Consider the following 18,383-nt stretch of genomic DNA (forward strand, 5'->3'; position numbering starts at 1 on the left):
ATTCACAATATTACAGAACATAATGATGCGCTGTTACGCGCAATAGCGCGGAACAAGGTGCAACAGCACGGAACATTATTCTTGACCGTGCGTAATGGTTCTTGATAATTCGCCAGTAACACATGCCATTAATCGTAACACGTGGTAACAGGTTGCAGCAGTTCCTGAGGACACCTAACGCCTCTGCCTTAAATCATCACATTCTTGATCAGTGGCCAAGAATGTATATTTCGTAGTATTCGTGACTTGTTGTCATTATGTGTAAACGCTGAATATGGTGCTTTGAGCTTCTGATTCAGGTGGAAAAGAGCTGTCTATATGCAGTCTATTTACCATAATTATCTTAAATATAGTCTTGTGCAATGTAACGGATAAATATATATTTTAAAAAGTTATCTCCCCTTGAAGATGTTGGACCAGACTTATTTTCTTTGATGCACATCTTCTCATGTTGTGCTACCATTGTATGAAGTTTCACTGAAATCCATAAAGCAGTTTAGGAGGAGCTACAAGAGATGTGGACAGATGACAGATGGGTAGGGTGAGTCATACCCACCACACACACACACACACACACACACACACACACACACACACACACACACACACACACACACACACACTCACATACACACAAATGTGTGTGTGTGTGTGGGGAGGGGGGGGGTAGCGTTGCATTTATGATGCCTATATGGTGGCAGCTCTCCTCAGAGTCCGTCACCTCTTCTGTATTTTTTTTTTTCCTCTTTCACTGTGAAGGTTGATCAGAGTATTGAATAAATTATTCCAGAATACTGAAGGCATTTCCCCCAAACCTAAATTTAGGTGGTAATATATAACAATACTTTAAGGCTTCCTGGTACCTTAATGGTTCTGTGTTTTTGCATAATCCTTAATGTTCACCCACTACACCCATCTGTCTGCGCTTTATAAAAGGGGAGAAGTGCAGATAAGTACAAGGCTTTTGTATTTCATTGGTTTATGCAGACAGAAAGGCAATTTAAAAATTCTGCACCTCAGGTCTGCACATTTTCCTGCACGAGTTTCATAGGTTTGATTAAATTAGGAAATGCCAATATATCAAAGTAGCAACTGAATAATTACTCTGTAAGTGTTCCCTCCTGCTTGCCTCTCTGGGGTTGGATTGCCGTTATCAGTGTTGGTCTCCGAGCCTCTCTGCTTTCTTGAGCTGCCGATCTCTTCTAGGGCTTGTCTCCAGCTTATCTCTCCTTCACACTTCGTGGAAGGCAGGTTCTTAGAAGGCTGGGCTTGACAGATAGTGACTGACCCATCTATCCCCTTTGCAGCGGCTTCTTTTTAAAGGAAACTGCAGTCAGCTGACTGGGGCTCAAATAGCTGATGAGATTATCAACCCGTCACCCACACAATCTTTAATGGATGAGGATAGGTGCACTCATCTGTGCCCCTGTTTCTTCTTAATGAAGCGCGTAAACTGTCAGGGTCCGACGGTTGATCTGGTTGGTTGCTGGGTTTTTGGTTTGTTTTTCTTCTCATTTTGCTTAGTGTTACTTTTCTGTGTATTCTTTTCTTGTGGGGTTTTTATTGCTGGGGTCTGTTTATGGTTCTCTCTCTCCCTCCCTGGCCACGCCTTGCTTCTGGTTCCTACCATGCACACCTGTTCATAATCTGCTTATTGCCACCTGGGGCTTTATTAGCTCACCGGTTAGGTTGGTTCTTTGCCAGTTTGTTGTGCCCTGTGCCTTCATACCAGCTCTCGTTCTCGTGTTTCCTAGATCTGCCTGCTTCAGTGTGTTCTCGACCTCCTGCCCGTTTTTTTCCGACTAAGTCTAGCCTGATGAACTTTGTACTGCTGCTGAGCCATTTGGACTGCCTTCCTGTGTACCGACCATTGCATTCCTTTTCATTAAAGCCTTTTTGCAATCAGAGCTGTGTCAGTGAGCCTAGCATTTGTCTCCTACCAAACCTGCCTACAGACGTAAGCCCTGTTTACACATAGATGGTTTTGTCAGCGGGTAGTACGTAGACCGAAGTTCACGGTAGTTCTGGCTGTATTCGCGTTGGAAAGTGCCGGAGCATTTCGCCGGCCTTTTGACCACTGTACTAGCCGCAAATACGCAGATAAAACGCCGCTAAATCCGCCGAATAAAGCGTCAAAACGCCGTAGCATCCGGGACACGTCAGGCAACGGGGGTTAATACCCAGTTCTATCCTTTACAATCGCAGGTTAAGACGTGCGTGAGAACGGCGGTGTTCTGCTGCCGCCGATAATGCCCTGTGTACCGCTGGTTTTATCCAGGCAAATCCTGCGTTATTCCAGGAACTTTTGCATATAGGCACCGCCCCCAGAGTATAATAGGCTGAAGCAGCAGGAATACATGCCTCTGTCACTGCAGGGGGAGGGAGATCATCCTCAGCCTTTTCTTCTCCTTCCTTTTCCCCCTCCTCAACGTGTTGCACCGTCTCCACCACAGGCCTCCCTCTGCTTCTGAACCAGACCTCTTGGTAAGTCCTTGCCGCTGCCAATTTTCTTTTAGGAGGCATACTGGAGCTTCTCTGCAAAAATATCTGGAGCTGGCCATGAGTGAGAGGCCTGCATGCAGCACACTAGCGTTTTTATACTGACTGCCGCCTATCGGCCGTTTGGAACGCCATACCGGGAGGTGGCGTTTAGAATGGCGTACTGTCCGCTAGCGCTGCCGTTTTGTCTGCCTCTGTCGCCGGTTAAAATGCCCTTGAGGACGCCGATGTGGGCTCTATCGCCGTTTTACACACCGTTGATTAGGGATACAACGCTGGCCGCCAATTACGGCGGTGTAAACTGCGGCACTACAGGAAGGGGCAGGATGAAACGGCGATTAATAAGTATCAAACGCCGTTGTTCGTGTTGTCTCCATCGTCACGCGAATTCTCCGGGAGCGCTCCCGGAATTATTTGACATGTTGAATAATTTTTTCGACGATTCCCGGTAAAGCCGGAACTAAGCCACGCCCCCTTGTGCTGGCGTTAACAACGGTGTTTGATCCTTAAGACAGCCAAAAACTCTTCCGGGACGCTTCCGGGAGCTCTTACCATCTATGTGTAAACGGGGCTTTAGGCGGCACATCTCTGAAGTTGTTGCTCTGTTGAGAGTTTGAACTTGAGGAAGTGTGGTCACTTTGAATCAGACATGGGGTCAAATACTTTGCATTGTATTTAAATACAAATACAAATACTTTAGATTTTCGAATTCCAAATACAAATACTTTGTACTTTTTCAAATACAAATACTTTATATTTTGAGTATTTCAAATACAAATACCAATAATTTCTATGAACTATAAACAACAAATCAACACAAAAACTGATAAACCGGTGACAATTTATTGTGAAAATAGCATGACCAAATACTATTGATAAGTAAAGGATTGAGTGTTTTATCACAAATTCACTATTATAATATCACAGACAGTAATCAAACTATCACAATCTATATTCAACATGGTGTCACAGAGATTCCCAAGTTTGAAAAGTATTTGAAAAAGTATTTGTAAAAGTATTTGGAAATACTTGGGATCGGCGATGTATTTGAAATACAAATACTTTGAATTCAAAATCAGAAAATACAAATTAAGAAAATGTATTTAAGTATTTTCAAATACAAATACTTTTGTATTTGGCCCCATGTCTGCTTTGAATGTGCCAAAAGCAGCAAGCTGACTGAGGTTGAAGAAGCAAGTTCTGTCTAGGCCCTGAGGCCCATAGCGCTTATTTACCGATTCCGTAGTATGAAGCAGTTGAGGATCTACGACTCCCCCTGGATGGGATGCAAGTGTTCATTTACAGTTTGGTGGACTCACAGTGTAGACGAGTCTTGTCCAAGGACACAGACGGGTACCATGACCAAGAATTGACCCGGAGCTGCATATTGGTAGCCCAACTCCTTATCCGCTGAGCTACCTGCTCTGCTAAGTTGAAGTTAAGGCATTAGATGGTAAAAGGACTTTGATACCCATGCTGCACACTGCTTGTGTAAAATCCTTCCTTTTCGTCTCTGCTCCTGTGATTGACTGTCTTTCAATTATTACAAAGTGGCTAATCAAGTTATAGAATCTTTGGAGTGAAAGCTTTATTCATGCTTTTTCCCCCCTTTCATTATGAAAGCCAGCACACCCTCATTCCTTTTTCCTACTGAGGGAGAAAAAAACCTTTTGTTTCCTTTTATCAAAGCAATCAGGTTTTCTTTGATAGCAACCATTTTTCCTCTTTTCTCCTTCTAAATTAAAATGCATGCAGGCCAAGGAATTTCAAATGTCTCTCTTTATCACAAATGAAAATGGCTGCAATCAGCACCATTGCAAAGAGACGCAAAATAAAAGCGGGAGTGGATGTTGAGGAAAAAATGCGAATGCTGTTTCAGCATCACTTTGTTTAAAAACAAAGTATGCCACAATCTAGAAAGTGTATCGTGATTGAAAAAGCGAGTTAAGCCCATTACCGTCTTATCAGCAGCGGTTGGAAGGAAACTGCTTCATAAGAAGGAAGAGGATACACTGGGATGTTATTTATTTCATGCAGGCTGGTGTTTTTCAAGCTCTTTTTTCATTCTTCCTCCTCTGGGATACGATTGCTGCTGTCAAAATGTGCATTACAGCAAGTTTCTGACAGTGTCTGTTGTGGTTTGTGTTTATGTGACAGATGGTGCCGATGACAGTGGGGAGCTGGACCTGAGTGGGATCGATGAAAAAGAGATCGACCTGGTATGTACCTGCTGCATAATTAGCTCCAAAAATTACCAGTCTTGAGGTTTCTCACTGCTGAATGAAGATTGATCTCCTGCATTGCTAAGAATCCTCCATCTCTTCAGCATTATTAAACATTTTATTACCTCTTCCATGAATGTTTGTTTTCACTCCTGTATTATATCTAACACTTTAAAAATAACAAAAAGCTGCTGATTAATAAAGTGTTGGATGTGGCAATGCACTGTACCTAGGGTTGGGTATCAAGAACCTGTTCTTTTTGAGTATTGTTAAGAAATGATTCAGTCCACCAATATCAATAGCCTTTTTGCTTAACGATTCCCTTATTGGTCCTTCAGGGCAGCCTTTGTTTTTGAGGGTGTTTGTCGGGAAATGATCATGTCTCTATGTTGATTACAGCCCCGGCAGCAGCTCTGTAATCAACCGCTTCTGCAGCGCAACCCCACTTTGAAGCGTGAACCAATGAAGCAATGCTTCGATCCACTAGCTCGTTGATTGTTTGATTTGCTTTTTATCCCCTCTCAAAGCCATTAAAATCTTGTGAGTCACTTTTGTGTGGATTAAAGTCACTGACTGGGACTCTTGTCTTATTGCAGTCAAGAAACGAGGATCGTCCTCCGTTCCGTTGGCACAGCTTCAAACGCTGCGTCGCTCTCTGCTGAGACATAGTCCGGTCAGAATTAATAACTTCAAAACGCATTGCTGCTTTAAATAAAATTACACCTCTTACAAACGCTGTAATAGAGACAATAAACTACAATCGACTAAAACTTTTTTCCTCCCAAAATGAGACGTCCTGTATTCTTTATGAATTACAACCCCTGGCAAAAATTATGGAATCACCGGCCTCTGAGGATGTTCATTCAGTTGTTTAACTTTGTAGAAAAAAAGCAGATCACAGACATGACACAAAACTAAAGTCATTTCAAATGGCAACTTTCTGGCTTTAAGAAACACTATAAGAAATCAAGAAAAAAAGATTGTGGCAGTCAGTAACGGTTACTTTTTTAGACCAAGCAGAGGAAAAAAATATGGACTCACTCAATTCTGAGGAATAAATTATGGAATCACCCTGTAAATTTCCATCCCCAAAACTAACACCTGCATCAAATCACATCTGCTCATTGACATTAACCCTATGTCATGAAATTGACCCTATGTGTCTTTTTGCAAGGAATGTTTTCACAGTTTTTGCTCTATGGCAAGATGCATTATCTTCTTGAAAAATGATTTCATCATCCTTAAACATCAGAAAAGTGTCCAAAGTATCAACGTAAACTTGTGCTTTTATTGATGATGTAATGACAGCCATCTCCCCAGTGCCTTTACATGACATGCAGCCCCATATCATCAATGACTGTGGAAATTTACATGTTGTCTTCGGGCAGTCATCTTTATAAATCTCATTGGAACGGCACCAAACAAAAGTTCCAGCATCATCACCTTGCCCATTGCAGATTCATCACTGAATATGACTTTCATCCAGTCATCCACAGTCCACGATTGCTTTTCTTTAGCCCATTGTAACCTTGTTTTTTTTCTGTTTAGGTGTTAATGATGGCTTTCATTTAGCTTTTCTGTATGTAAATCCCATTTCCTTTAGGCGGTTTCTTACAGTTCGATCACAGACGTTGACTCCAGTTTCCTCCCATTCGTTCCTCATTTGTTTTGTTGTGCATTTTCGATTTTTGAGACATATTGCTTTAAGTTTTCTGTCTTGACGCTTTGATGTCTTCCTTGGTCTACCAGTATGTTTGCCTTTAACAACCTTCCCATGTTGTTTGTATTTGGTCCAGAGTTTAGACACAGCTGATTGTGAACAACCAACATCTTTTGCAACATTGCGTGATGATTTACCCTCTTTTAAGAGTTTGATAATCCTCTCCTTTGTTTCAACTGACATCTCTCGTGTTGGAGCCATGATTCATGTCAGTCCACTTGGTGCAACAGCTCTCCAAGGTGTGATCACTCCTTTTTAGATGCAGACTAACAAGCAGATGTGATTTGATGCAGGTGTTAGTTTTGGGGATGAAAATTTACAGGGTGATTCCATAATTTATTCCTCAGAATTGAGTGATTCCATATTTTTTTTCCTCTGCTTGGTCTAAAAAAGTAACCATTACTGACTGCCACAATCTTTTTTTCTTGATTTCTTATAGTGTTTCTTAAAGCCAGAAAGTTGCCATTTGAAATGACTTTAGTTTTGTGTCATGTCTGTGATCTGCTTTTTTTCTACAAAGTTAAACAACTGAATGAACATCCTCCGAGGCCGGTGATTCCATAGTTTTTGCCAGGGGTTGTACATCCTGACGTTCAGCACAGCCAGTTGCAAGAGCTCAGCTCAGATGTATGGAAAGACATTCATGCCAGTAATGTCTGAAAGGAAATGCTTTTGACAATAACTACAGATTTTGTTTATTTCTATTTATGTCCAGAGATCAAGGATCCACCATGTAGAGTTTATGCCCAAAGTTTAAGGCTCCAGTGACCAATTTCATATTTATTTACTTTAAGACTCAATAAAATGTTGGTCAGTTTCAGTTCAATTTCAATTTATTCAGCTTATAAAGCGCCAAATCACAACAAAAGCTGTCTCAAGGTGCCTCTCATAGAACAGTTCAACATAAAAAAATTAAAATAAATAAACAAAAAATAAAAAATTCAAATACATAATTAAAAACAGAAGTAAAAGAATAAACAGATAAAAAAAAAACTATTCATAAGAAAGAGAATAAAAATAGGCTTTATGTCTTGACTTAAAAATGTCCACGGACTCCGACTGCCTCATGGTCGCAGGAAGACCATTCCACAGAGAGGGTGTAAGAAGAAGCTCTTGGACCCGCTGACATAGAAAACCTGTAAAGCCTACTTTTAGTACACAAAAAAATTCACAAGAGGTATCGATAAGGAATCGGATTGATAAGTGGCATTGATAATGGTATTGATATTGATAAAATCTTCTCGATACCCATCCCTCGCAGTACCCGTGCATGTTGCCAGACTTGGCATGACTGGATTGCTTTTAGTTAGTCTGCAATTTATATTAAAAAAGTTGCAATAATTTACAGTTGTGTTCAAAATAATAGCACTGTGTTTAAAAAAAAAAGTGAGTAAAGCCCCGAATCCTTATTAGTTGTTTATCTTCATATGCGCAAATGCATTGGGAACACTGCACATTCTATTCCAAATCAAAACAGGAAGAAGAATTGATCAAATTTGTTATTACAGAAAGCAAAGAAAAAGGAATATTGAGGTTGTTAAAAAATAGCTGTGTCTGCATTTTTCTTTACAAACTCAAACAAACAGCTCTCCCGTGAGTCACTGACCTAATATTTAGTTGTATAACTACTGTTTCTGAGAACTGCTTCACATTTGTGTTGCATGGAGTCAATCAAGTTCTGGCACCTGTGAACAGGTATTCCAGCCCAGGACAATTGGACCACATTCCACAATTCCTGTGCATTCCTTGTTGTTTTTTTTATTTTTCCTGAGAAACAGTCACCCCAAAGGTTTTCTATTGGATTAAGGCTGGCCACAAGATTGGGCTGGCCACTCCATAACGTTAATCTCTAGGGCTGGGTAAAAAAATCGATTTAATCGATTTTGGATCGATTTCATTTTTAATTTACAATAGCGATTCATAGGGCATTAGATCGATTCTTCTCCGTAAGTTAACCACTGCAGTCTGGTGCGTACGTGGGTGCGTATGTGATGTGGAAGTGACGTTTACGTAATAGGTTCATGTCCGGTTCATTCAAGCGCTCAAAACATGCACGATGGCCGATACTGGTAAAAGTCCGTTCAAACCTAAGTCGGACGTTTGGAATCATTTCAAATTTAAAACAACAAAGGACAAAGTTGATAAGAGCAAAGTGGTTTGCAACATCTGCCAAGCGGAGCTCAGTTACTGTAGGAACACCACAAACCTGTTGTGTGGGCCGCTGAAGAGGAGGTACTGCTGGCCCACCACCACCAGATGGCGCCCTGCTTGAAGTGCGGGCTTCAAGCAGAGAGGGCGTCATAGCAACCGGGAGTGACAGCTGCCACTCATCATCAGCACCAGCTGTCACTCATCCACATCACCACCACCTTAAAGGCCGGACTGCAACTCCACCTCCCCGCCAAGAAATCAGCTACCTTGGAGGTAATTTTCTCTGCTGAACTAAACCCTGACTTATAGTCTGAACTTATTTGCAGCCATTTTCCTGTGGTGTTGCCTTATCTGAGGGATTGGCGTTTGGTGTGATCAGCGACGGCTTCGCTTCACACTCCAACCAGATAAGTGGTTAGACAGGAGCTGCACGAGTTTGTGATTGGAGGTGGAGGTGCTCCCTCCCAAAAGAACACAGACTGTGGGATTACTGAGTGTGCGTACTCACACTCACCTGTGCTGTTTCTGTTCTCTGCCAGCAGTGCCAGGTCTGACAGCTGGAGACGGTGGCCACCTGGGGACTCAGGACTTGGCGGCTCCGGTGTTCTTCAGATCCGTTGGCGGTGAGGGCCATGTGGGATCCGGCTCGGTTCTGGACGGGCGTCTCCTATCCTCAAGCCTGCCCACATGTCACCCAACGTGTAATTGACTGTAGTTCCAAACTTGTTGTTGCCTGTATTCCGTTGTGCACAATTTACAACATTAAATTGTTACTGTTTGGCTTATCCATTGCCTTTTCATTTATGCCCCCTGTTGTGGGTCTGTGTTCCTACACTTTCACAACAAAACCTTCGAAATCACTTGACTAGGTATCACACTACGCTAACGTTAGCTTCTGACAACAACCCGCCGGGGCGAAACAAAAGAAACTGAAGGAATCAGTGACATTACCCGCCGATTCTCCTCGGCCATAAAAATAACAGAAGGCATCGCAACTTTTATCTGTAAAGATTTGTGCCCGTACTCAGTGGTGGAAAACGAAGGCTTCAGGTGGCTCGTACGTGTGCTCGATCCACATTATGTGATGGTGCAGCGTAAACACCTGACTGACACAGTTATCCCCAGGATGTATACACGTGTGAAAAACGACATCGTAACGAAAATCCAGTCAGCAGAGAGAGTTGGCATCACTTGTGACACTTGGACATCACTGTCAACGCAGTCGTACATGACAGTAACCTGTCACTACATCACCAACGAGTGGTGCCTCATGTCTCATGTGCTACAGACCACCGAGGTTCTCACAAACCACACTGCTAGTAATTTGGCAGATATGCTGATGCATGTTATACAGGAGTGGGGTCTGACCGGCAAAGACCCAGCAGTGGTCACGGACAACGCTGCTAATATGGTTCGTGCAGTGGGGATCATGAAACTAATGCACGTCGGCTGCTTTGCTCATACATTGAATTTAGCCTCACAAGCAGGTCTGAAAATTCCAGCCGTGTCACGTCTGCTCGCTCGAGTGAGGCGTATTGCAATGTTTTTCCACCCAAGTACGCCGGAAAATCACATACTAAAAGAAAAACAGAAGCTGCTTCAACTTCCAGCGCACAAGTTCACATTAGACGTCGTGACCAGGTGGAACAGCGCACTAGACATGCTGGAATGCTTTTTAGAACAACAGCCGGCGATCTCTGCCACTCTCCTTTCACAAGACGTGCGCAGGAATGAAAAAGATATCTGCACCTTAACAGAGGAGAATGTAACAGTTGCCAAAGATTTGGTGCGTGTTTTGAAACCAGTGAAAGGAGCCACACTGGCAATGTCAGAGGACAAGCAACCAACACTGTCTGTCATCGCCCCACTCCTCGCCCTACTTCAGGAAGCCTTAACCCCCTGCCTGGGAGACTCCACCATGGTGAAGGAGTTGAAGAGTGATGTAAAGAATAACTTGAGGACAAGGTAAACTGTCTGTGTGTGCATGTGTGTGTTTCCATGTAAGTAGGCCAAATCAAACACAACTAAAGCAAAGTTTTGTATTTTATATGTGCATCTTCTTATACTGATTAGTTGTAGCTGCTGCTATAGACCATGCACTTTTTATTTGTATGTGTTGTATGTATATTTGTATGCATGCCATGTTTATTCTCATACTGTGATAACAAAATCATTTGTGAAATGTCTTTAAGATATGATGAGAAGGACACATTGTATGCTGCATCAGCACTGGATCCTCGCTTTAAGGCTCTACCATCTCTGTCTGCTCAAGAGCGAGATGACACCTTCTCCAGGCTTCAGACTGAGGCTGCCACTGCTGCACTTGATGTAAGTATTAAAAAACTGTTTTAATAAGAATATTTTCAGTGAGAATTAAAAGATAAGCTATTGGATTGTAAGGAATATGTCATAATTTAAAATACTTAAATTATTTTAAATATATTAATTCATTTACATTTTTTCTGTTTTATTCAGCAGCAAAATGCTCAGGGTAATGATGCTGGTGGAGAAGGAGCTGAGGAGATCAGGGGAGCGACTTCACCCAAAAAGCCCAAGAAATGCAGCACATTGAAGTCACTCCTTGGAGCAGTGTACTCACCAACAGTCCAGGAACATGAAGAGAAAACTCCAGCAACAAGGACGGAAGATGAAGTCAGAAGATACAGGATGGAAAAACCTGCTGGGCTGAATGATAATCCTCTGAACTGGTGGAGGTCAAATGAAAAGGAGTATCCACTGTTGGCTTGCCTGGTGAAATGATACCTTTGTGTCCCAGGGACCAGTATTGCATCGGAGAGGGTTTTTTTCTACTGCGGGTGATATCATAACTGCAAAAAAGAGCTGCTTAACCCCAGATCATGTCAGTGAGCTCCTTTTCTTGCACAAGAACCTCACAATTAATAAGTGAGAACAAAGTTGCCGTCTTAACCAGCCTTAAACTCTTGAGACCTGAACCCATGCATTGCTAGGTCCTGTTTAGACATTTTTTTGGTCCACGTTTGGACTTGTTTTGGTCCAGGTTTACACTTTTTGTTCACTTTTTGTTGTTTTGACTTTTTTGGTCCAAGTTTGGACTTGTTTTGGTCCAGGTTTACAGTTTTTGTTCACTTTTTGTTGTTTTGACTTTCTTGGTCCAAGTTTGGACTTGTTTTGGTCCAGGTTTACACTTTTGTTCACTTTTTGTTGTTTTGACTTTTTTGGTCATGGTTTTTACTTTATTGGTCTTGGTTCAACTCTGGTTTTAACTTTTCATTGGGACTGAAACCAAGACAGTTGAAAATGGGATGTCCTCGTATGTGACCACCAGGGCTCAATTAAGTTTAGCTCTAGTAAATGAGTTTTAGTTACCAAAATTATTATTTTTGCACTTTAGAAAACAATGCTTTAATGCAATTTGCACTGAAGAAAAGTTGTAATTCAAGTATATTTTCACTTGCAATGCCTTTAAAATTATACAATTGCACTTGTTTTTTTTGTTTACAACTCAGGTCATTTTGTTAATGTTGGAGAGAATAATAAAGTACATTTGTATTTTCTAAAACATTTGAGCCATTTTCCTCATTTAAGAGCAGATCGAATCGAATTGAATCGAATCGAATCGTGATTAATCAATTCAGGATCCTATGAATCGAAATCGAATAGATTATGGAATTTGGCCATGATACCCAGCCCTATTAATCTCATTCTTCTGGAACCAAGATGCTGCTCGCTTCCTGGTGTGTTTAGGGTCATTGCCTTGTTGAACCACCCATTTCAAGGGCATTTCCTCTTCGGTATATGGCAACATGACATCTTCAAGTACAACCCCAATTCCAATGATGTTGGGGCGTTGTGTGAAATGTAAATAAAAACAGAATACAATGATTTTCAAATCCTCTTCAACCTGTATTCAGTTGAATACACCACAAAGACAAGATATTTAATGTTCAAACTGATAAACTTGTTTTTTGCAAATAGCTGCTCATTTTGAAATGGATGCCTGCAACACATTTCAAAAAAGCATAATCTTTCCTTCTAACAACACTCAATAAGCATTTGGGAACTGGGAACTGAGGACACTAATTGTGAGTGTCATGATTGGGTATAAAAGGAGCATCCCCAAAAGGCTCAGCCATTCACAATCAAAGATGGGGAGAGGATCCTCACTTTGTGAACAACTGGGTGAAAAAATAGTCAAACAGTTTAAGAACAATGTTTCTCAATGTTGAGTTACAAGGAATTTAGGGATTCCATCATCTACAGTCCATAATATAATCAGAAGATTCAGAGAATCTGGAGAACTTTCTACACATGAGCGGCAAGGCCGAAAGCCAACATTGAATGCCTGTGACCTTTGATCCCTCAGGCAGCACTGCATTAAAAACCAACATCATTGTGTAAAGGATCTTACTGTGTGGGCTCAGGAATACTTCAGAAAACCATTGTCAGCCAACACAGTTTGTCACTACATCTACAAGTGACAAGCTTCAAGCATTGAGTTACATTTTACTGACATGGGCATGAAAAAAATCTCAGGAAACCAGTTTTTTAGATATGTTTCATTTTTGTGGCATTATTAGAAGAAAATAGTTGGCTTTCGATCTATAACCTTTCTGTAGTCATGAAAATATGTTATTAAAAAAAGTACGGATTTATGGTGAAAATCGCATGAAATTGATGTTTTTTTTAATTGAAGATTTCAGACAGTGCCACCTATTTTGCCGTTATACATTTTCTGTTTATATTGGCACCCAAAAAGTTTGCATGGAACTCACAAACCATATTTGAAATTTCAAAACTCCAGTTTTTAGGTATTCCATTACAATTTGTCTAAGAAAATCATTGCAAATGACAAACAAGCAAAGTTGAAAATCACAACAAAATTTACACTTTGGAGCCAAAAGCTATAATACTTGTCTACTCCAAATTATTCATGGTAAAATTTTGATATTTAAACAGAAGAAAAACGAGCACTCACAGGGACCAAGAGTGGAGGTGCACAGCTCACAAACCAAGTCAGTATAAAAATAAAGCCAGCAACACTCAAGTGTCCTTGGTTTTAATGACTCACGGCAAGGCAACAGGATCAGGAGCACAGACGCGTTTTGACTAGGTCTTCCTCAGTGTATCAAAATTTTGATATTTCACACAAACATTGTGAACATAACGTGCGTGAAAAAAGTGCCCTGTGTAAAAAAAAAAAAAAAAAAATCTCAAGATTTTCATCCTAGCTCAATGAAAAACATATCTTTCTATTACCAAATATATGTAAATGAATGAGATTGTATTTAGATTTCTGCAGCTCCTGTATTTTTTTTTTTTTTTTTTACAAAGACTTTCACCATGGTGCTGTAGAGGTATTTTTGAAAATATGGAGTATGTCATGAGAGCTTAGATCTATTTCTGCAACAGATGCTCCTGCTCACTACAGAAAAAGCACTGCTCAGGTCAACCAATGCTACTGTCATTGTGCAGTGGTATGGAAATGGAACCTTCAGCAGGATTAGGTCTTCAAATGTTGATCTCCTAGCTGAGAATAGAGTTGATGCAAACAGGGCTTCTCACAATGAAAATACATTGCACCTCTACCATATGGCACTGTCTGAGCTGAGACAGGACTAAAATGTTAAGAATATTGCAGAATTTCAAGAAAATAAGTTCATATGTTTTGATGAATTTAGTTGAAGCAACCTATGGTGAGACCGCTGTCTCGTAGGTCTGTAAAACTTAGTTACTGCCAAGGTTAGCTATAGCTTCGGTTAAGTTCACATAACTTTTTTATTTTGGATAAAGATTTTGTATTAATTCTTTCGATTATATATTGATAAGTATTTTGTTCAGCTAGAAACAGTATTTTTATTGTTATAAGAGAGTTTATTTTTTGGTTTCTATATCAGTAAAATGTAACTCAGTACTTGAACCATGTCAAGTGCAAGTTAAAACTCTATGATGCAAAGTGAAAGCCATACATCAACAACATCCAGAAGCACCGCCACCTTCTCTGGGCCTGAGCTCATTTGAAATGGACAGATGCAAAGTGGAAAAGTGTGCTGTGGTCTGATGAGGACGTCGTGTCCTCCAGACAAAAGAGGAAAAAGACCATCCAGATTGTTACCAGCGCAAAGTTCAAAAGCCAGGATCTGTGATGGTATGGGGGTGTGTTAGTGCCCATGGCATGGGCAACTTACACATCTGTGATGGCACCATCAATGCTGATAGGTACATCCAGGTTTTGGAGCAACACATGCTGCCATCCTAGCAATGTCTTTTTCAGGGACGTCCCTGATTATTTCACCAAGACAATGCCAAGACATTCTGTGCGTGTTACAACACCGTGGCTTCATAGTAAAAGAGTGTGGGTACTAGACTGGCCTGCCTGCAGTCCAGACCTGTCACCCATTGAAAATGTGTGGCGCATTATGAAGCACAAAATACGACAACGGAGACCTCGGACTGTTGAACAACTGAAGTCGTACATCGAGCAAGAATGGGAAAGAATTCCACCTACAAAGCTTCAACAATTAGTGTCCTCAGTTTCCAAACGCTTATTGAGTGTTGTTAGAAGGAAAGGTGATGTAACACAGTGGTAAACAAACCACTGTCCCAGCTTTTTTGAAATGTGTTGCAAGCATCCATTTCAAAATGAGCAAATATTTGCACAAAAACAATAAAGTTTATCAGTTTGAACATTAAAGATCTTGTTTTTGTGGTGTATTCAATTGAATATAGGTTGAAGAGGATTTGCAAATCAGGGTATTCTGTTTTTATTTACATTTTACACAACGTCGGAACTTCATTGGAATTGGGGTTGTATTTTAATGTGTTAAAACTGATCCATGATCCCTGGTATGTGATAAATCGGCCAAACACCATAGTGTTATGTGCAGACGCGGGTTGAGGAGCGGACCAGCGTCTGACTGAACCCAGCGCTAAATAACCAAAAAGCGGTTCCAAAAACAAAACAATTTTATTTTCCTCCTGTGCAATAATTAGTGTACAACATAAATGTGCGGTGGTCTGGCGAGGTGAAGGACGGCGCGCTCTCCAGTGCCCAAATGGATCGAAGCCCGGGGCTTCTGGACTCAGATTCACCACCAAACACCCCCCAGGTGGACACGACAAACTGACTCTGTGAAGGATGGAAAAGGTGAGGTAAGTCAACAGGGCTACAGCAAATATCCTTCAGAGGCACACACTATCAGCAACACATTCAGGTCTGAATTTAAGCTTTATGTAAATGAGCAGCTTCTCACAACAGGTGGAGGATCATCAGTCTGTACGCCACGGCAGTGAGAAGCAAACTGCACAATTCTCAGCAATGTTCAAATATACTGCGTAACAAAATGCCAAATTACTATTAACGGTCATTCAGACAATAATCACCTCTGATGTGTGCTGACAGCATGTGTCCCTCACCTGTCCTCCTTCACAGGCACGATGTGTCAAACCCTGGCGCGGTCCTCAGCGTCTCACAAACGAACGTCACAAGGTCGAGTTCCCGGCAATTCTGCTCAAATCACTCATGGCTTAAATGCAGAACGCCATCTCATTATCTGCTTCAGCTGAAAGTCTTTAAGTTTGCACGTGAGCATCATTCACAGGTGCTGCAAGTCATTAGGCCTGCACGTGAACATCCTCCACAAGTGCAGCCAATAGTGCTGATGAGGGTGAAGGATTCTTCTGCCAGCACCTTCTCCACAGACAAAAACCCAGTTTGCATACCACCTGGAGAGCAAAGAAAAGAAAACAACACCAAAATATCCAGCCAACCCCCCCAACACACAACACATAGTATGAGAAACATCCTTATATTATGATGCTTGACCCACCATGTTTCACTTCTTTACAGTGTACTGTGGATTGAATTCAGTTTTTGGGGTCGTCTGACAAACTGTCTGTGGCCCCTAGACCCAAAAAGAACAATCTTGCTTTTATCAGTCCACAAATTGTAGCTCCATATCTCTTTGGGTCAGTTGATGGGAAGTTCTAACCTCTTCAGCACACTTTATTTATTTATTTTATTTTATTTTTTTAAGAATGGGACTTTGTGGGGGCTTCTTGCCTATAGTTTGACTTCACATAGTCGTCTTCAAATTGTTACAGTACTCATATGTAAATTTAGTCCTTTGATCACCCTGGAACTGAGTCTTTGCTGTTCCGGCTATTCTTCGATTCATTTGAATGGCGGTTTTCCATTTTCTTCCATGTCTTTTTGGTTTTGGTTGCCATTTTAAAGCATTTGAGATCACTTTAGCTGAGCAGCCTATCATTGTCTGCACTTCTTTATCTGTTTCCCCCTGTCCAATCAACTTTTTAATCAAAGTACGCTGTTGTTCTGAAAAGTGTCTGGAACGACCCATCTTACTCAGATTGCCAGAAAGAAATGCACGACAACCAGCATGTACAACATTTGCTGCCTTTGTCCTTAAATAAGGGCCAGCTGTAGGGGTGGAATAAAGGTCACAGAAAGAAAAATGCAGACACTATTATTTTTATGAACAGCCTAATATTAATTTTTCCTCACTTACTGATTAGTTTCTTACATTAAATGGATGAAAATCTTTAATAGTAAGTCCCTTTGGCTGCTTCCTCGCCACAGCAAATCCAAGGTGGATGTGTATATTGATTTGGCACACGTTTTACACCGGATACCCTTCCTGATGCAACTCCACATTACATGGAGAAATGTGGCAGGGGTGGGATTTGACCAAGAACCTTCTGCGCTAAAACCAAGCACACTAACCACTTGGCCACCACCCCTGCTGGATGAAAATTTTTAATAAATGGTTAAAAATACTAATTGATTTTTTTTGTTGTTGTAATAGGAGTGTTTGGACATTACATATAAGCTTTGTTGTTTTGCTGTTGATGAAGAGAAAAGTGGGATTTTGCCCGAATCCTTCTCGAGCCGGACTGGCACCTCCCGACCTAGCTGACATAATTAAACTCTACATATCGTCCCTACGATGAATAAAAAGTCTGTAGTTCACAAAGCTTTCTCTTATCATGCCCCTGTTCTGTGGAATGATCTCCCTGCATCAGTAAAAGTCATATTCTGTAGAGACTTTCAAGTCCAGACTTAATAGGTTCTTCGGTTCACATTACGTTGGAGCTAGCTGGTTGCCATGAAGAAAACACATTTGTTTTTGTCTTGTGCATGCTCTGCTGAGGAAACGAGATTAGCTGCACAATCAGTGGGTCCGAGTCCGACAATTTACCCAGGGTGACGACAAATATGACTAAATTAAGTACTTTATGCATTTTTTTGTGTGTGTGTGGATTTTTGAGGCCATTGTGTCAATGCGGAAATGCACTCTGACCTCTAAACGGTCATATAAATCAAACGCACCCTCTCTTCTTCTATGGTGTTTAATGGCAGCCAGCATCCTCATTGTTGCATTGCTGCCACCTTCTGCATCAGTCTGTTGTAGCAGTACTAAATTGAGTCCAGTGTCTTTCAAGTATTTAAAAAGCCAACACTTCCCACTCCCACTTTAATTTAATATTAATTTAACTAGGTTAGTCCCATTGAGATCAAGATGTTTTTTTTTACAAGGAAGACCTTGACAATTATAAAGTTTCCAGTTCACCTAACCAGCTGATCCTATGTTTAAAATACTTCCAGCAGAAACTTTTTTCAGTCCTGTTCTTCTCAGTTCTGAGAGAAGCTCTCGCCTTTCTCTGGAATATTTATTACAATATATGAGGACATCCCTAATCACCAAAACAATGTCCTAAATAAGGTCTTGCTGACTCCCGGATGAACCTGTCCCAGAGAGCTGGGATCCAGTGACCATGTAAAGATTTTATTT

At 41.1% G+C, this 18,383-nt stretch overlaps 1 protein-coding gene across 2 annotated transcripts in view; it reads left to right on the plus strand.

Annotated features, from left to right (window-relative positions):
* LOC117501102 (transcription factor IIIB 90 kDa subunit-like) overlaps positions 1-18,383 on the plus strand; it is a 307,385-nt gene that overhangs the window by 175,851 nt on the left and 113,151 nt on the right. For both annotated transcript variants that reach the window (XM_034159916.1, XM_034159914.1), the window contains exon 13: positions 4,657-4,718. In XM_034159916.1, the coding sequence (XP_034015807.1) occupies positions 4,657-4,718 (62 nt within the window). The remainder of the gene's footprint in view (positions 1-4,656; positions 4,719-18,383) is intronic.

The sequence above is a fragment of the Thalassophryne amazonica genome, chromosome 19, assembly GCF_902500255.1.
Source record: "Thalassophryne amazonica chromosome 19, fThaAma1.1, whole genome shotgun sequence".
Lineage (NCBI taxonomy): Eukaryota > Metazoa > Chordata > Actinopteri > Batrachoidiformes > Batrachoididae > Thalassophryne > Thalassophryne amazonica.